At 37.0% G+C, this 20,388-nt stretch overlaps 1 protein-coding gene and 1 non-coding gene across 17 annotated transcripts in view; one reads left to right on the top strand and one right to left on the bottom strand.

The window, feature by feature from the left end:
* Positions 1 to 20,388, bottom strand: part of mast4 (microtubule associated serine/threonine kinase family member 4) — a 194,209-nt gene that overhangs the window by 8,947 nt on the left and 164,874 nt on the right. For 12 of the 16 annotated variants that reach the window (XM_088629312.1, XM_088629314.1, XM_088629316.1 and 9 more), the window contains 14 exons: positions 18,736 to 18,868; positions 16,526 to 16,593; positions 15,970 to 16,055; positions 14,285 to 14,493; positions 13,724 to 13,862; positions 11,223 to 11,355; positions 8,193 to 8,358; positions 6,124 to 6,225; positions 5,040 to 5,162; positions 4,731 to 4,843; positions 3,966 to 4,093; positions 2,302 to 2,519; positions 1,755 to 1,955; positions 975 to 1,201 (listed from right to left, as the gene is read on the bottom strand). In XM_088629312.1, coding sequence (XP_088485438.1) covers positions 975 to 1,201; positions 1,755 to 1,955; positions 2,302 to 2,519; positions 3,966 to 4,093; positions 4,731 to 4,843; positions 5,040 to 5,162; positions 6,124 to 6,225; positions 8,193 to 8,358; positions 11,223 to 11,355; positions 13,724 to 13,862; positions 14,285 to 14,493; positions 15,970 to 16,055; positions 16,526 to 16,593; positions 18,736 to 18,868 — 2,046 coding nt within the window. Of the gene's footprint in view, positions 1 to 974; positions 1,202 to 1,754; positions 1,956 to 2,301; positions 2,520 to 3,965; positions 4,094 to 4,730; positions 4,844 to 5,039; positions 5,163 to 6,123; positions 6,226 to 8,192; positions 8,359 to 9,788; positions 9,825 to 11,222; positions 11,356 to 13,723; positions 13,863 to 14,284; positions 14,494 to 15,969; positions 16,056 to 16,525; positions 16,594 to 18,735; positions 18,869 to 20,388 lie in introns of all 16 variants that reach the window. The other 4 variants (XM_088629313.1, XM_088629329.1, XM_088629319.1 and 1 more) reach the window with 2 other exon arrangements.
* On the top strand, positions 3,492 to 3,563 carry trnac-gca (transfer RNA cysteine (anticodon GCA)). The gene has a single exon. It is a non-coding gene; the product is annotated as a tRNA-Cys (tRNA).

Raw genomic sequence — 20,388 nt, 5'->3', positions numbered from 1 at the left:
GGGAGACCTTTCTAAAAGAAATCAGGGACTTAGATAGAGTCTGAAAAAACATTCAGAAATAAGTTATATCTACTGTATGCTTGCTTTGTTTTCACATGTAGGTCAATAATCTTACTTTTTAGTTTTAGAGGTTTGCAATAATGCTGTCAGATGACTGCTTTTAAAGGCACAATGTAAAATAAAGATTTTATCACTGAACGTCTGCCTTTTTCAAAGCTTCGTGTACAAGCTCCTACCTCTTTCAGAAAATGTACTATATTTTTGTGAAAAGAAAACATGATGAAGAGGAGGGTTTTGCTACTGTGAGTCATGTTTTCTGTAGGCAGAAATCATGTATTCATGTAATGGTACTGCTAAAGGATGTAATGGTAAAAGATTGGAGGGTGATTTTTAATATTTCAAGTACAGTTTGTAACCCAGAGGATATTTTTTAGACTTTTTTTCCCCAACAAGCTACCTCAAGATAAATCTCTGAAAGTTTCATCTGTTAAAATAACTTGCAATCGACTTTTTTTTTCGTTCACAGCCTCCAAATTAGAATTTTTATTAGTTTATTATTGAATTAATTAGTTTAATTTCTTGGATTGGGAGTTTTTTTCCCCTAATGTGCCAAATGACAAAAACAGAGATATATGTACATTTGAAAACAAAGGTTATGAAATACAAACAGTAAAATTGTCATGTTAACATTAAGCAGTTCAGGTGGGTAGCTGCATCAGCATGCGTAGGCTGCAAAGGAACAAGTAATAGGTTTATTCCATGCTGAAAAAACAAAGAAAGAAAACACAACGTTTTGGCCGTGGAGCCTCCTTCAGGTGTTTTACCTTCCTAAAGGCTCCACGGCCGAAACATTGTTTTCTTTCTTCTTTTTTTTAGCATGGAATAAACATATTACATGTTAACATTAATCTGAGTGAAAAGATAGATCACTAAAATATGCACACACAAGGAGACACAACAGCTAGCCTCCTTACCCAGACCATGTGGTACACTGTATAGATGTCACTGTCACAGGCGTATACTCGGATGGCGCGCAGCGTGAAGCCGAACTTCTTGCCAGAGCTGTGAATGACGACAGGCTGCCGAGGACTGACTGCGCAGAGGGACGAATCCCGGCTAGGTGACGAGTCTCTTGAGGAAGGGTCCGAGGACAGGGAATGAGGGGACATTGGGCTGCCAAGAGGGGACACACCAAAAACATCTACGGGAGCAAGGGAAGGCAAAAGGAAAGGAAACACCGTTGTGTAATTGCAAGGTTTTGAAAAAAAAAAACTCAATAAAACATTACTATGAAGATGACACATCAAAGTACATAAAAATGTTCCCATTCCATAACTTCAGATTACTGTATATTATAAATAAATCCACTGAGAAAGTTTCAACCAATTAATATTAGAAAAAGTAAAAGGAGAACTGGTATAGACATACAGTACCAAGAAAAATATTTGTTGTAAAAAAAAGGCTTCTTTAGAGTCAGTCTCAAATAAGTTAAGTCATTGTCCACAATATACTGTATAATTCAAACCTGCTCCCCCTTTCTGACGGATGTTTGTTCTAACTGCAACTGAGACCAATGGATATATTTTTTCTCTCCGCACAAATGTGAAATGAAGGCTTTTTCCATTCCGTTTTCAGTGAACTGGGATTTTGCACCAGCAAAGGTGACTCTTCAGAAGTTCGAACATGCATTTTAATAAAGGGCTTCTAAAGGGAGTCATAGCATGCGATTTCATGGCTTATATATTTCTCCTCACCTCCTGGGATCATAAGGGAGAGAGCGCTGGCGGAGACAGACTTGGTGACTTTGGTGGGGATTTTCTGTTTCTCTGTGCTTTCCGGACACTGATGAGCCAAGTGAGAACCCGGAGCTCCCGATGCCTTTGAAGCGTTATCTGGGCTTTCCACACCTTCTCCACGTGTATGGATCTGATCAAGATGTTCAGAGAAGCTGCCTACTAAAAAGAGGTTTAGAAACAAAGGCAATATCAAAATAAATCGGAGTGGCATCCTTTGTAACTTCTTGAAACCCTAAGGAAATGCTGCCTTTACCGAGTCCTTTGAAACATGCACTTAACATAACCATGTCATTCAACTTTAAAGATTAGTTATTTTAAGATGGGGGGGACTTTCAGTATGAGATTCTTCTCTTCTAGCAAATTATTTATTAAACCAGCACACACTTTTTCATGAGATCCCAAACATTTGGAAATGGTGTCTGAGCAGTTTGTGTGCAAGTTCCCCAGTACAACGGTGTTCAAACAACACTCAGTTATTAGGCAGGGAAGTGAGAGGTCAATGTACCAGAGAGAGTGGAGCCACTCAGGGTGCTGGCAGGAGTGGTGGCTTCGGGCTCATCCTGCGGCGGCTCACCAATGGTGAAAGCTACTTTCTGAGTGTCACCAAGGGCCAAGGACTCGTCACCCTCCTCCATCTCGGCGGAGATGGCAAACTTCGGCAGCAGCCCCGAGCGCCGGCTGAGACTGGTGCTCTCGGCGTCCGAGGAATGAGACAAAGAGGGCCTGTGAAGGAGAGGTCGCGTTGAAAAACTAAACAAATTCAGGTCAAACTATTATTTACCACACGCCCTCCATTCTATAAATGCTTCATTTATAACCTGCTTTACATTATTTCAGAGCCTTTCAGACAATATAAAACAGAGTGAAACATATGTTACTTCCTTCAGAGGTGGATCTAGAAAGATTTTGTCTATACAGTTGTAAAACTAGGAATCTTAGATTTTGACCGAAGCCATTGCTATACTGGTCCTCAGCATCGCAGAGAAAAATTGTGTCTCCAGTGCCAGTATGAACACCCTTTTATCTGCAATATAATGTAAAAGACTATGGCAATAGCACAATTATGCTGCACTCAATATTTGGTGCCAAGGTACTCATGTCTATTATACTATTGCAAAAATATTCATAAATAAATAAATAAACCGCCAGTCAACTTTCTTACTGGCAGGGAACATGTGGAGAACAAAGAGGTAGACCTTTACTGGCCAGAACATTCCTCAAATCTTAACACTGAAGAACTGATGAGATATACATTTCATACCACTAGCCCCTCACTATAAGCAGGGTTTAAAAACATCCTTCAAGAACAATGGCATTGTCCCACTAATTTATTGTAGACCAAGCCAACTTGAAATACATAGATGCAACTCCATCTTGCCAAAAGCCAAATGCAGTTTATACATTGAAGTCTGCTAGAACATCACTTTGGATGCATCTGCACTTGCATTCCAGATCTGGAAAACTCAAGGACTCCAATATATTGTTTAATGTAATGCTGTATTTACACCCATTTAAAACAAGAGATGGTATAGTATGTCTGCCCACAGACATATGCTGCCATGGCCATCTGCATTTTGGTAAAGATGTGCTCACATTACACAAACATGCTGGTGCTGTAGTGTGACATCAAGACAGAGCACAGTAAACGTACCAAAATGATATAGAAGTTTAGATATTATAATAAATAGCAGTTACTGGGATATAGTTCAGTGGTAGAGCATTTGACTGCAGATCAAGAGGTCCCTGGTTCAAATCCAGGTGCCCCCTCTGTATGTGACTCTTGTTTCTTACCTGTGAACACCTTGTTCATCAATTTCCCTTCAATATCAATAAAGTCTTACCTATCTATATCTTTTCATTTTATAATAATGAGATAACATTGAAATGGCCTTTTTAATTGAAGTTCCTCTTTGAAATCAAGTGTCAGAATGAATTAGGTGATGAAAGTAATGTGACGGGGTTGCTCGTTGATGTACCTCACCCCAGAGAAATCTCTCAACTTGATCTGGAAGTTCAGACTACAGACTTTTAGAAGTGACAGAGTTGTGCCAGTAAATCCAACTGTAACAAGATGCATCTTCAGATTTTGTGGAGATAAAAAGGATGCAGAAAACATTTAGTAATGTAATTGTTCAAGTGGGAGATCAGGCCTATATTTCTGTGACTTACATTTCACTGAACTCAGGCGTCCAGCTGAGAGAGTCCACAGTCAGAGGACTTCCGCTCTTCATCTTCTCACCCAGCTCTCCCTTCTCCTCTACTTGGCTGCGGGACACCAAGTCCATGCTGCTGAAGACCTGGCATCAAAATCAGACAAGACTACAGCTTTGGAGAGCAATGATATTGCCCATTTCTAAAAAGACTGATCAGAAGGATAAAAACAATTGCTGATAAAATGAAAAGCAGTCTTTGATAAGAGCTAGGACTTACTCAGCACTTATGGGTATAAGCACCCACACTGTATTACTGCTAGAAACGTGTCTAATAATCAGTATTAGCTTAGCAGATTTCACATACCTCTTAGATTGTAATAATTGTAACTAGGAGATCTTTGATTTGACATGTTTCTATTCCTGATAAAGTTTCAGTCTAAATCTCAAATTAAGCAAATGTCACTTGCTCACCTTGCACTGCTGTAAAGAGGATGATTGTTTGTGTTAAAACTTTGGATGCACATAAATCTTAAGATTTATCATCCTGTGTGGTTGACTGTGTAAATTAATTATATTAAGTGTTCAAAAAACAATACTTTATGCATGTGATAGTATATACAAGTCAGTGATTTATAGTTCATCTAGTTAACATATTGCATAACTACTGCTCAACTCATAAAGAGAATAACATGTCATACCAATATATAACTACAGACATGTTTCTGTAGCTGCAATGTTTTATGCAAAAGAAAACACAAGCTGTGCTTAAAGCATGACTTACTTTAGAGAATCTGTGAGAGCAGGAGGAGAATTGTCTTATCTCCACATTAAAGTCTTCATCATTTGTGTCATCCTCCTCCTCAGTTTCCAAATGATGGTACCTTTCTGATCGAGCTGTGTGTAGGAATGGAGTTGGTTCAAAGAACTGCTTACAGTACACATAACAAAAATGTGAAGAACTAGCAGTAACTTATTTTGTGCTCATAACAGACCTTATTGTGGAACTTGTCTCAGAAAGGAATTGCAAAATAAGATAACCACAGCAAGTTGTAAATGAAACTGAGGACCAACTCTACACACAGGTACTTACTATCAAAATAGCTGGTGTCATCTTCTGACTCCAGCTGTGGGATGAACTCAGCCTTCTGTCTCAGGAGACTGTTCCAGTCCAGATTGTAAAAAAATTGATGCTGCTTAACTTCATAGGCTCCACCTCAAAGAAAAACAAAGCAAACAAAGCAATTTCAGCAGTGTGGTAACTTAAATGAAGAAATGTGAAGAGAAGTACAGGTGATTCTCCTAAATATTTATTTAGAAATAAACAGAAAACATATACTGTATATATATTATGGATTAATCCAGTAAAACACACAGTTGTAAAACTGGGTACCTGTATATATGGAAGTCACATAGAATAAAACAATCAGCCAAATACATTCTTAAACGCAATATTATTCAAAAATAACTGAAATGCCACTGCTCTTAAAAGGTTAATATTCCTGAAAATGTCTCCTTTTAAAGAGAAGGGTCTCCATTTGAACACAGATTCTGTTATCTCAAATCTTCCCATAAGATTACAAAAAATGCTTACTGGTTTTGATTTAATCAAGTTTAAGGCAGACCGCTGACAAAATGGCAGGGTTTTTGCTTATACTCAGGTTAGGCTTAAGCATAAAAAATATTACTTCCACCAGCATGACATACATTAATGCTGTCTATGATGATCTTATCTGTTTTATGAATGGAAAAGGGAAATTCTAAAAACAATCCCCTATGTAAACAGTTCCCAATGTAATTCCAGCATCTACAGTATAAAAGGATTTCAGTAAACCCAAGAAAATGGAGAACCTGGGTCTTGACTGCAGTTTTTTCCCTTAGTGAGTGTCAATTAACAATTAACTGATCGCAAGAATGACACTAATAAATACAGCATGTATTTATAATAAAAACATAATCAGTACAACATATTTTGAAGATATCAAACTTACGACAGACTTTTAAAGCTTGACCTTGGGAAGTTATAAATGCCCTGAACAGAACAGTATTTTTGAGGTAATGGATATAATCACAGATATGTCCATTACGGTTAATCCTAGCATCCCTGTTGGCTGTTTTGGTTCAGTGGGAGTTGTAAAATATACTGTAGCTGCACTTGCATGACAGCGCAGACTTACCTGTGCCCATTCTCTCCAGAGGGTTCTGTCTGAGCAGCAGCGTGATGAGTTCCTGGGCATCAGGGGGAGGAGCTTCCTCCCCATCAGGCCAGTTTATCTCATCTGGTTGAGAACAGGCAGGGCAAAGGATGTAATTACAAAACACCCGGTTACTGGTGTGAAGAAAATCATGTTAAGCGACTTTCAAATTCGAAAAAAAGCAATGGTACAGTGCTATACATCATAACGTTGTAGAAGGATGCCCATAGTATTTAATTCAGCTACCTTAGATTCAGTTAGAAATTCACTGGGAATTTTTTCTACTTTGCTCAAACTAAAGCAGTCTGAATCCTTTTATTTCCACTTCACAGGCTTCGTTACTATCTTCCTGTGGTCATGGGTGAGTGGCATGTTCTGTTCCTGTGTTTTCACACTGAAATTACCATTGTTCACTTCTGAAGCACAGAGATCTCATTACTACTTTACTTCTTTTATCTCAAAACTGACTTAGTTCCTGACTTAGGTCACTCTCCAGTGCATGAACCTTTTAAATATCTTCTGGCATCCAGAAATGCAAGAAGACATTAGGTCATATGTATGCTGTGATACTCAACTCTTTAAATTTCTGAACAATGAACAATCACTAAATTAATAAAACATGCAGTTTAAACAACAGAAATGGGGCCCTTTTATATTTACTGTAGCAAACAGGAAAGCATTTGTATGCACTTGCGAAAGAGTGCCTGAGGACGTGTGAGGCAAACCAATTAGAAAATTGAGTTATTTCCATGATTGTCTAGCCAGCAGCTTGTACCACAGATTTTAATCAGATTTGGAAGAAAAACATGAATATGCATTTGAACCTTAAGGCCATGGCAGCAGTTCTAAGTGCGTTCTTCTTCCCTTAATTAACCATCTATTCCCTTGCCCTTTAAAGCCAAACTAAAAAAATACAATATAAATCCATTCATTTACATAGTGCTGCATAATAGGGAGCTAAACTCTGTTCCCTGTTTATACAGTTGCTTGCTGTGCTTAATGAATCTCAGTATAGCAACTGAGTTGACTTCAAGAGATTGATGGGGATTGCCCACATTGCCTTCAGGAGGACTCTAAAGATACCCATGCTGTTTTCAAAAACACAACCAGGGCAGGTCAAAATACAAACCGCTCGTGGAACACATCATTACGAGGGAAATAATTGGGCTTTTATTTCCTTCTGAACTTTGGGGGGCATACAATGGAAAGCTGGGGATTTCAAAAACTGCTAGGGAACTCTGAAAACAGCAGGTGAGAGGGCTGGGGAGTCTATTCAATTACCATCTAGCTTCACTGCAAGGCCTCCACAGCCATACGGGTTGGCTTAGGGGCTTATGTTTGAAAGGTTATTGAATTTTAGATGTGGAGGGAACAGCTGCTCCATCTTCAAACAAACAGCACTACACCCCTTTCCTTTTATACATTAAATAAACACATACTGTTTTTTTTTATTTATCAAAGAAATCTTCTAGTGATGGCTAAAGAATACAAAATTGAAATCCAGTGTTTTAAGTGCAGTTTGATTTGTATTTTATCCCTTTTTAAGAGATCATTTGCAGGAACTGAATATTCAGTTAACCTTGATCATACTTTCAACGAGTACTTAACATCCTTTTTTTTAATTACGAGTCTAAATTGTTTAACCAAAGGAAATGTAAGGAATAAAGCAGTTTGCGGTTTCAGCCGTGGAGCTCCACGGCCGAAACGTTGTGTTTTCTTTCTTCTCTTTTCAGCAAGGTATTAACCTATTACTTATTCAAATACAGTTTTTGCCACACTAGTCTCTGAAACCTGAGGCCTGGAATGGTGCTTCAAGCCCTATTGCTTTAGCTCTTGTCTGGAACCTTCAGGCCTCATAAGTGACACTAAAGGCACAATTATTTAACCTGCTAGAATATAGACTGACTACACCTTTAGAAATGATCATCTTTGCATAGCAATTACCCCAAATACACACTAGAGTACATATTATTTTAGTCTACCATCTGTACAGTACACGTACATATTCTCTGGAAAGCTCGTTCTGCATAATGAACAAGAAATGCACTTGCCACTAATAACTTGTCCAAACAGTTCTTCGGGAGTGTCTCCAAAGAAGGGCACACAGCCAACCAGAAATTCATACAGGATGATTCCCATGGCCCACCAGTCCACTGGTTTTCCATAACCCTGGCGCAGAATAACCTCTGGAGCTATGTACTCTGGAGTTCCACACACCTGCAAACAACACAACATTTACAACAAGGGAAGAGCTGGCACTTACTGACTCTTTCATAAACAAAGAGGAGTTTCTCTGTACAGTATCTTTGAGAGTGATAAGAAGACCAATATCTTACCCCTCATATCACAGCCATTTCTTGACTAGTAAAATCTAAAGAAGGAAAACGTTCCAGAAGAATCTTGTGGAATATTAAAAAACAATGGTGAGTGCAGTGTCTGTTGCTAATCGAGATGTATGGAGGAATCCAATCATTTTGGAATTCCATTGTAGGCTCATTCATAATAATTTAGCAGAACAAAACATTTATAAAAGCATTCCATTTCTAGGTGCTATTCATTAATGAAAAACTGCACTGCATTTAAATCTGAAATATACACTAACATTCACAGTAGTCAAAATCACAATACCAGTAGTTTTATCAGTTACTGTCTTGCAAGGACATTTAGAGTGTCGTTTGTACTTTTAGCAGTGCAAATAACTATATGGTGTCTAATTTGCAATGCCATTTATATACTGAAAGCAAAAGTGTGATGTGCACTAGATGGTACTTATACCTTTTAACTGGAAGTTGAAATATAATATTTGTATAATGTGCATTGCTGAAAACAGTGTGGTTAGGAGAATAATCCAGACTATAGCAATGGATGCAAAGGGAATCGATTCTCTGATGGACAGACTAGATTAATGAAGCATGGCCCAGCGTCAAAGTGCTGAACTCTTCCAGTCAACATTATGAGTGCCTTAGATTATCTTAGATGTGAACTGAAAATCTCTGTTTTTTTAAGAGTTTTGAATAACTCTGTAAATAACCTTGTAAAGCAAGTCTGTGCGACCTTGTTTGGTCTCTGTGACAGGTGCAATCATAGCCATCAGCCAGGATTCAGTTTGCATCTTGTCTAAGCCAGCATACCCCACACATGAAGCAGGTGCACTTGGTGAAGTTGGACTGTAAAGTAGTGTAGTCTTGTTGTCAACGCTGCAATCTACAGCAACAGCGAGTCCAGCGCATTAGCAGTGCAGCAGAGTGAGAGACCCTATTTTTATAGGTCTATGCATTTGAGTGGAACATAAAAAACGCATACAATAACTGCATAATGCAATGCAGATATTTCTATTTTTTATTTTTTATCCAATGATCATGTCCTAATAGCCCAGTACCCCAAACATTCTAGGATGCTTTCAAGGGTGTTAATAGTTTCCCTAAGCTGTCATTTCAGAATCTTGTGGATATAGTGCTTGATCAGCTGATGAGGTCACAGACCAGGTAGACAATGATAATGTGTGAAACTACATCTTGGATCCTGAAGGAATGGGATCTCGTAGACAGTTGGTGGGTTTCATTCTGAAAACTAGCTTATTAAGTATGCAAGCAGAATGCACATGTACCAGAAGCAGTGAATTTTGCTTAACAGTTTTGTATACTTGCCATTCCCTTTGGTTCTCTGGCTCTGTTCAATCCTGACTGATATCAGAGATCTGGGTTAGAGGAGCATGTCTTTGTACTGTACACACACTTCCTCATAACTCCTAGTACAATACAAGAGGCATCTACTGTACTCCCCACAGAACAACAGCAATAGTTATAGAGGTAAATGTATTGCTTTTTTTAATACTGCTATCTACCAAATAAAGCGGTTCACATTTTTTATTTTTTTTTGGGGGGGGAACACAACAATTCTTTAACATTGCCTTCTGATGATTCCATTTCATTCAAAGACAGGTTGAATGATAACTAATTATACAGTAGGTTAGTGTTACCTGTCCCTTAAACAGAGTATATACAGTAGGTGATTCTGATCACTAATCCCAGATGGAATATAATTTGCATTTCAGTCTTGCAGTTTACCAACTGATACACATTCACTCATCTCTTTCTTTACAAAAGGTCATTTGTCCCTCAAAACTGTTCATTATAAAAAAATTGCATACATTAAAAATGAAATTCCATTACTTTGCTTACAGTATAACTCTTTCCCAAGGTCTAGAAAATAGTTAAATATAACTCATTGTTACCTTAGGAGTACTGAACTGGCAAAATAATAACACTTTTAGGTTTATGATAATTAGTTTGTTTAACTTAGTATAGCAGTTAACATTATACATGAAATGCAGAAAAATTGTAACTTTTGTTGAAAAGATACCAGACAACTATGTTCGAAGTAACGCAAATGCATTTTGAACACTCAAAATACTTTGCTTATTTTCTTTCCTTTTGTGAAGTCTGAGGCATTGGCAACATGCTCTGCTGTCATAATGTTAAAAATAAGAGCTGTGTTCAATGATAAGAATTACAAGTTAAATGATAAATGGAAGATAAATGGAAGGTAGCTACAAGGAGAGAAGGCTTGAAAATAACTGTCAATTATTCAACTGTAAAGAACTGTCAAATGTCAGAGGGGTGAAGGTACATAGTTTTAATTTCATTTTTGACAGTTCTTGAATGAAACATCTCAACAATATTATTTTCAACATAACAGAGGTTATTTAATCTTGAATAGACACAAACTAAGATGTTTAAATATAGCTAATAATCGCACATATCCTGTAGCCAGAATTCAAGAAGCAAACTAAATGCTACTGCAATAGTACATTTAAATCAAATCTGGCACACACTAGCCAGATTTTGAAACTCTCAATATAATTTGCTCTGGGATGCTGTAGCACAAAGAGCATTTTATAAAATGTGCAGAAGACAATCACTTGTCACATTTTTCTGTTTTACAATTATACTGTACCTTAAGTCATTTACACAACATACAAAGGTATTAAGAAAGTGTTTTTGATACTCTTGACTTGTCTTATTGAATTAAGAGAATTATAATCTAAAACTATATTTAAAATATTAGCTATGCCCACAAACCTGTTTGTCTAGAAACTCTCTTGCGTCTTTCTCAATGTGCCCCTCATACAGGTTAGTTGTCATGTTCATTAATCCCACCTTGGACAGTCCAAAGTCTGTGAGCTTGATGTGTCCCATGGATGTTACTAGCAAACTAAGGAAGAAAAAAAAGATTATTATGTTAGAAAAATGAGAATTTTTTTATACACACATCCGTTAGGGCTAATTTCATTATCTAGGGTGAAGTGGTTGAATAATTGTGAACTGTGCTCAATGTGCTGCTTTAAAACTCAGGAGCACCATAGCTTAGAGAAAGCAGTATTGTACAAGCTGTTTATCCTCCTGTCATGAAGCAGAGAGACCCTGCTTCAAACTTCAAACCAGTTTCATAACCTTCGTGGTAAAAAAATAAAAAAATGTTCCTATTGAAAAGACAAGCAGTCTATTGAATAGAAGCAATTTATATACTCATGAGAATCCCATACTGGCTAAAATAAATTGCCTCAGGAGTGTGACTAATACAATCAGAGATGGAACATTTCAAAGAGAGCATTTAATGTTTTTAGTTCAATTTAAAATATAATTCATAATTCAGCATCAAGCCTAATAGAAATAAGGTTAATTCAAGGGTAGCTCTCCAAAAGGCTGAAATGTGACAGTATTATTCCAGTTCTGCCCACATGTAAAACTTAGCTCATAACTCAATAAGATTCCAAATGAAACCATTACAAAATTACTGATTTCACAGAAATGTAATTTCCTGTGTGAATGTAAGTACTCAGATATTTTAAATTAACAGACTAATATATGTAATTACACTGCCATGGTCTTCAAAAGAAGAAAAACATCAAAAATGACTTAACCCAAATCCAAACATACAGTGCCTTAAAAGAGTATTCAGATCTTTGTACAGTTTTCAAATTTAGTTGCTTTAAAGCTTACAGTCACAACACTTTGAAGTAGCAATTAATGTTAGTTATACTGTATATACAGACGTATTCAAACACTTAGATGTAGCAATCCTAAATTAATTTAGGTGAACAAAATGTATCCACAGAATTACAGTAGGTGTGTTGTCTCTGTGTTCAATAATAGCAGTTTTCATTAGTTCAGAATAAAAACTGTGAGGTTCCTTGGTCAGATAGAGCGTTTTAAGCAAAGTCCCACTCATGAATACTAAGGATCTTTTAAAGCAAGGCACTGTCATTGAAAAGCACTGATCATGAGAAGAGTACAAAAATGTAGATGTCACACTGGCATATTCTTCAAATCATCAAGAACAGAAAGGTGCATTACTGAGATTCTGCCTAATCACATCCTTTCTCTAAACTGAGCAGCCAGGTTAGAAAGATGAGGAGTTACTTAGTTCAATGGCTGAGATGGGGAAAAATGTGCATCAGTCACTAATATCCCAGTCACACCACAAAATTGTACGGCATAGTGAAAAACCCATCTGATATCCTGCACGAGGTTGCAACAAATCACCTAAGTCATCCTGCAAAAATGTGGCAAGAGGTATTGTGTTCAAATGAGATTAAATTGGCACTTTGTGCTCTAAATACAAAGTGTTATGTTTGGTGCAGACCCAAAACATGTCTCCCAGTCAACACCATCCCTACAGATATGGTTGTGTCGGCATCACTTTATGCAAATGCTTCTCCTCAGCAGGGACTGGAAAGCTTATTCGGATTGAAGGAAAAATGGACAGAACAAAGCATAGACAAATACTAAAGGAGAACCTGTTTCAGTGTACTAAAGGCTTGAAACTAAAGGCTTGGGGGTGAAAATATACCTAACAGTAAGACGGATGATTCAAAGCACAAGGCCAAAGCTTCACTGGAGTGGCATACTCTAGGAATAAGAAATGTCCTTGAGCGGCCCAGTCAAAGTCTCTACTTCAGTCCTATTGGGAATCTGCAGAAAGGTTGGAAAACTGCCTCAAGGTCTCTCAAGTTGCTTGGGGATCACTTAAGAACATCAAATTTGTCAGGAAGGATAGGCAGAAATGGCACCAACACAGCACACAGTTGGTAGAGACTTAGCCAAAAAGACTTATCAACTTATCAACAGAAACAGTTTGTTTTTAGTCTTTAGAATAAAAAGTAATATTTTAAAGTACATGTATCATTTTGTAATTTTACTAAATTGGACACCATAGCAAGGGTCTGAATATATTTTGCAAGCCACTGCAAGATTAAACAGGGCCGCAAGTAAACAACCTAAAATGCAGACTCTTTTTATTTCCAGCACTTTTTGTCTAATAAGAATACATAAAAAGAAGAAAACAGCCAACTATTTAGCAGTTCAGTTGTTTGTTTTTAGCCAGCGAGTTAAAAATCTGTGACAATAATGTTGAACAAATAATAAAGAAGAACGCAAAGACTCCAATTTATACTGTACTGAAAATAAGATCTTTAATGGATCAAAACATTCTTGACATTGGTAAAGAAATGGGTTTCTGGCACATCTCAGGCTTTGGTTTTTCGCTAATCAAAGAATATAAGGAATGCTTATTTACGTACTTGTCTGGCTTCAAATCTCTGTGGACTATTCCATAATTATGGAGGTACTCAAGGGCCAGAACTGTCTCTGCAAAATACATCCTGGCCATATCCACCGGCAGAGGGCCCATGTTCTTTAATAAAGTGGCACAGTCACCTCCTGTGGCACAAGAAAGAGAGAGGTCATTTTACAGTAGCTGTGGGCATGACTTAGCTAAAACACAAGTCTATGGGTTTCAGCAGTCTGTGAGACCACACATTATAAGATTCCAAAACGTACTGCAAGACACTCAAAAGAAAATAAAAATACATCCTATACATTTTCAGATAGCAATACTATCATTTCTACCAAAAGAAAAAAACATCACTGCATGATATGTTTAAAAATGTGACTGTGGTAGAAGTGCTTTGTGTATCTCCTGTTTAAAGTTCCCATTTTCTTTTCAGCACTTGCATGCTTTAATTGTACATAAAACTGCATAAGCAGATAATAATGGATCTTTAAAATTAATTGTACAGTTTCTGGTGACACCAAATGCCATATGCTGTAAAAAAAGACAAGAAACAGAAAATCTGACAAACCTTCAACATATTCCATCACCATACAAAGGTGTCGCTTGGTCTCAAAGGAGCAATACATGCTCACTACAAATGGATTTTCTGCAAATGTCAAGATGTCTCTCTCTACAAAGGCTTGCTGGATCTGGTTTCTCAGGATTAGGTTTTGCTTATTAATTTTCTTCATTGCAAATCGCTGTTTTGTCTCCTTGTGACGAACCAAATAAACAGCACTGCGTAAAAGGAAAAAAAAGACACATTTTAAGTTTGCCTTTACCTACTGATTCTATTTTCGATTGTTTCCTTAGTTATCTCTTTTAAGACAAATTAGCAACATCTAAACAATTTGACAACATTGTCATCCCACTTTTTCACATAAAACGTCAATTTTCAAAGTGCCTGTTCACTTCCTATTTCCACTTCACTTCCTACTTGTATACAAATGTGAAAAAAATATTTTAAGCAATGAGCCAAATCAATTAATCTACATCTTGAAATATTATATTTCAGGTACAGAAATTCTGGGGTCCAATTTCTGCAACTCATGAATGACCAGCTGAAAAATAGTGGTTAGGCTCCAGAACTTGCTGGCAGAGTCTATCCTCTATGTTTTTGTTGCCTAAAGGAAAAGTACTACCTTTCCCCACTAACAAATATAAACTACTGTACACCTAATAGTGGATCAGTCCATCTCCATTATAATTTACATTTGCACACACTGTATGGTTTATTCCACCAGATGATTTCAGAAATCTACAGAGATATGAACACGCTTACTGTAGCCAGCAACAGCTGACATACTGTAGCTCTGCATGGAAATGAGAGTAGTTGTTCAGTAGATTCATCCACCATACACTGCATTGCCTATTGCCAGTAAACCCTGAGGCTGTCTGAATTGACATATTAGCCAAATCGTTTTTTTCTTTCAGAGATACATATTGTACACAAATAATCATTATTCATGCAAGGTCATTTACAGCAGCCTTGCTTTCCATAACAAAGCACACTGAAGAAAAGCCTGGTCTCCTGTTACTTTGCAGTCCTTAAGGATCATTGTACTTACCACATGTTGGCCAATTATGTAGTGTAGAAGAAATTGGGTCACTTTTTTGGAACATGGCATTCTCTAATATTTTGATGGGGCAGTGCGTCCAGTACTTTACATTAGGAGTGTCAGAATCAAATTTATTATACTAGCAAATTATCAGGTAAAATCAATGTTTATTTTTTGAAGCATTAACCACTGCTGTGCAGTAGTTATTTTTTAGTTCAATCGATCAATGAATCGGTGAAATCAACATTTGTTGCTCTTGAAGCAACTTTTTACTGTATCCTACTTGGAAACATCTAATTTAATAACACATTTTAAACAACCATCATGAAACTAAAACACGTCTATCAACAGTCTAATTTAACATCTATTTTATTAAGAATATCAGTTATCCTTATTATCATTGTTATCATCTAATTACTTAGCTGTGCTTTTTTTATAGGTAATTATTCAAATACTGTACAGTGTTAATTTACCTTGGGTACAACAAAGTTAAAGATCCAACTATGTAAAATAAAAAAAAACAATCCCATATTTAAGTGCATACATGTTTTGTTGACATACTTCAAATGTACAGTATTAGTGACTTCTAAATCACCAATGAAAAAACATACTATGTAAATACAAGGAATTTTGTAGAGATCCAGTTTCTACTTACCCATAAGCGCCATTGCTAATCAGTTTGATCATTTCAAAATCCGTTTCACAGGGCTTACGTCGAGACTTTAGTGGTACACTAACACTCTGGGAACACAGAAACCAAACAATACACAGCAGTATATAAAACATCTTACAGTATCTGAGATATATTTGGAGCAATACTTTAAACACTGTATTTAGTCTCTTTACTTACAAAGGATCTAATCCTAAATCACAGGTACAGTATATGAAGATTATAATCAGATGTACTATTCATACAGACTCGCTGGATGTGCTCATTTTTGGACAATATATCACAGAAACATTTGAGCACAACTCAGTTACTTTGGCGGAACACAGTTCTGTAACTGAAAGACTATCTTAAAGCTGTGATAAATCCCAAAACATATTTTTGAGCTGCACTTCACAGTACAATTCCCGTGAATTGCTGCTCTTGTCTAAGAAGCAGTTCTTAGAATGTAGTATGACAACATACGTCTTCTTGTCTGCTTTAATCTCTGATTTTGCATGGCACTGTTATTACACTTCAAGACCAAGGTGTCTAAGCTACTTACACTCAAAGATTCATCAGTCTCAGGAGTTTCTGCAATTCCGCTGTCATAGCTGGCCAACTGTGCGATTTCTGAGGAAGAGTTGCAAAAGTCAATATTGGTTCAATATAGGGTTTGTCTCGTATTATAAAAACATCTCATAGAAACATTTAAGTTTAGAAAAAAAATCTCAAATCTAATATCCCACTTACTAATAATCTGTCACCAATATTTCTGTAAAAATGACATTACTAAAATTTTTACAGATAAAAAAATAACTTCTAGAAATAAGCAGTTTCTACTTTAACCTGCAATAATTTCATCTTGCTGAATCTTATGATTTACCCTAGTGCAGAAAACAGATATTCAATGTACAGAATGAAATCCATCCAAGACTATTTCATGACCCACACTGCATACAGTATCTCTTAATTAGCCCTTCTTTTTGATATCTTAGACATAACGCTTTCAAAAAGAGCAGTATTTTTACTTTTTCAAAGCACTGAGCTAGAGAAGCTGACGTCAAAGCTCTTCTCAATGAGGGCAATGGGGTGGAAAAGAGCTGAACACGTGTAGAATATCTTTAAGAAAATCACAACTCCAGAACAAATCATTATCACAAATTATCTAAAGTCTAATAGTCTGCAAACTGTAGGGAGTAATAGATGTGCCGCAGGAGCCAGCAATGCGAGTGCCAAGTTAAACGACCATTTTACTGTCCCCACAGAGACTAATACACATTTAAAATGCCATTAACCATCTGTCCCCTTTTTATTCAGTTGATTTCTGCCCTTTTGTGAAAGCTGTGCTGAAAAAGAAGACAGAAACACTCATTTGAAAAGAATGGAGAAATCTCTCTCATGGGAGCTGGTGAGCTGCAGTGCTACTTGTCTGGTAGTGTGTGAATCTGTTGAGGTATTTCTTTTTGTGGAAAGTAAATTTACAATTACCAATAATTAATGCAGCATTTCACAAGCAGAGATGAAGTGTGGTGTCAGTAACAATCTGTTCAACACAATACACACAAAATCGCTATTCACCGAGTAATCATGCTTTTCAGACTAGACACTATTCAGTCTGCAAACCTTAGCAGCTTCTGTCCACCAAAACTCAAGACACAATCTGGGAGTAAACTGGAACTGTATAATTAACCATTTTTAATCAGGAAACCTAACACTTAAAATTACAATTGGATTTCATTAGAACAGTAATACGACTGGACTCATGAAAGAGCAGCAATTCACAATATAAAGAAACAGCCAGTAGAATACATGGCTTTCTTTTCTCCATCCTGGTGAAATATAACACTGTAAACCTGAAGGACACAAACTTAAACTGCAACTTAATGTTTATAGCATTTTCTAATATAAAGAAATACAGGTATGTGGTTTAAAGTTTGACAAGATGTTTTTGGCTATTCTTAAATTTAGCTCCACAAAAAAAGTTTAACTACAGTGGAACTCTACTTGCAGATAGAACACGGGTTTTGAAATGTACTTCATAACACTTAGCTCTCGGCATAGTGCATAAGCCAAGTCAATACCAAAGAAAGAGGAGAAAATAATTAAACACAAAATGGGATTCCAAAATGGGGCTTAAAATCTTATAAAGTTCTTAAAACTGAAAATGGTAATACATTTAAGCAAGATCATAATGTATCATGGGGTGCTAGATTAGTATTACACTTTTGCTAAATACAGTAGCCTAATTAATTATTAAGCCTTCAATTAATTTAAATAAAACTGACCTCAGACATTTTAGTAGTATTAATGATGTTATCAATATTGTTTTCAATTGCCAACAATTTTAAGTATGTTATTTTATCTTAATTAAAGAACTATTGTTAGACTCCCTCCCATAAAAAAGCAGAGACACTGATCATCTATTCAGGTGGTCCAGGTTCCAGCAGAAACTGCGAACAGCCGATCGGTACTAGTTTTACTGGTCTGGATGATTAGAACCAACATGAGTTTAGCACATACATAAAGCTTTATTTATACACAAATGCTTTTCAGCTTAAAATCCCATCTCAAACAGTTACGGGGCTAACAAGCCACATGTAAGTGTGATACTGCAGAATTAGCTATTGCAATTCTGAAGTGATAAATTCAGCCCTTTTCCAAACTGAAAACTATTTTTAAACCTTGGAAGAATCAAGCTGTGCCACATTCACCACAAACACTGACTTTGTCCCCATAATGTCCTCTCTGCAGATCACTCAGAGGTGTCTTTACCTTCCAGGGGGTCCCTGGTGAGGCCGAGCTGACTGATGATGTAGCGCGGGATGTCTGTCTTGATCCCTTGCCCTTCTTTGGCGTGACCTTCCGCTGCTTCCAGGAGGTGGTAAAACTCCTCAGGGTCAAACTCCTGAAACGATGACAATAAAATAAGTGAGAAGAACAGGCCAGTCAGCATATTCTGGGGTTCATGTGGAACATAGATCAGAGCAGAGTATGTTTTACATATGCCAAAATGCGACAACTGTTTTTCATACCGTACTGTAAATGGGACTAGAGAGCTAAACAATGCTATCACAGTGGTAAGTAAAAAAAACAACAACTCAAAAACTGTTAAGTGAATGAGGTTGAAAGTGAGGTTGCCCAGCAGCTTTGCACAGTCCACTGTTACAAGATTGTGTGGATCATCCTGAGCCTGCAAATGAACATGCCACCTGGCCATAGGAACTGGCATTGCACATAGTAGATTAACAATAGCTGATCAGCTCCTGGAGACACATAGCCTTAATTTCATGTCACAAAGAGAAGTGGGGTGCAATGCTTTCAATCACGGCATGAGGCCTCCTGGCACTCAGTGATTTCGATCTCCTTCTATGATTTCTATTGACTGACAGGAACATGCAGTAGGTAGGTAAGTCCTGGCTCCAGGCTTGACAAGGATTTCTACTATGCAGGATTCAATGAGTTACTGTGTCCTTGGGTTAAAGTCTCCATACTGGTTTAGATATATGTGGAAAAGGAGATGTGTGCCGTTTCCATATTATTGATTATACACAAGGCTATACACAGTGCATTTGTGCAAGGACTCATTAACCTTACTTATTGCAATCTCATAGTAAGAGGAGCAGCCTATCAAATGTAATTCTAATACTTACAATTTAAGCAGGATCCATTGTTAAAACTACAGTTATTATTATCATTATTGTTGTTGTTGTTACCATTATTATTTACATAGTTACTTTATCCGATATTAGATGTACTGTAGTTTATTTTTAATGCTAACTTTTACTACAGAAGTAGCAGTAGATAAGGAAAAACCTTAGAAGCAAAAGCAATGGGGAGATGAAAGGAGAAATTAAGCTCATATTCCTGAAGCAGCGCTGTACTGCCACTCTGTACTGCACTGTACACCAGCAGCCTGTGTGGAGGAGGAATCCTCATTCTGCCATCTCTCAGAGAGCTCAAATGAAAGAGCATGGTAATCTGCTGCTCACTGAAAGAGCCGCATGAAGGATGCAATTCAGCACATGGCCCAGGGCCATAATGATAGGTGCTGGGGTATAATACAATTTCTACCAGGCTCTTTTGATTTTTCTGGATTAATGTCAACACAAAATCACAGATTATCAAGTGCATTTATACTAATTTTATAAAAGAAAACTATTGTGCAATAATAATGTGGCAGAATGTGGAATGTATTCAAGGATTCATATGAATAAGTAAAATCTGGAAGAAGTACTTTTATAGGATTGATTGCTGTGCACTACCAGAAAACCTTTTAAAAAATTTAAAGAACAAAGAAGGGCTATAAGTACAGTATATGACTTGAAATCGTGGAGAAGAAGCATTACAGATGTCTACTGCACCACTCTCAACGTACAGTACCGTAATAATTCTTTATATAATAGATCAGGCAGCCCTTTAACTGTT

Source organism: Lepisosteus platostomus, chromosome 4, assembly GCF_059453375.1.
Source record: "Lepisosteus platostomus isolate fLepPlt1 chromosome 4, fLepPlt1.hap1, whole genome shotgun sequence".
Lineage (NCBI taxonomy): Eukaryota > Metazoa > Chordata > Actinopteri > Semionotiformes > Lepisosteidae > Lepisosteus > Lepisosteus platostomus.
This window is presented reverse-complemented; position numbering and strand designations above follow the sequence as displayed.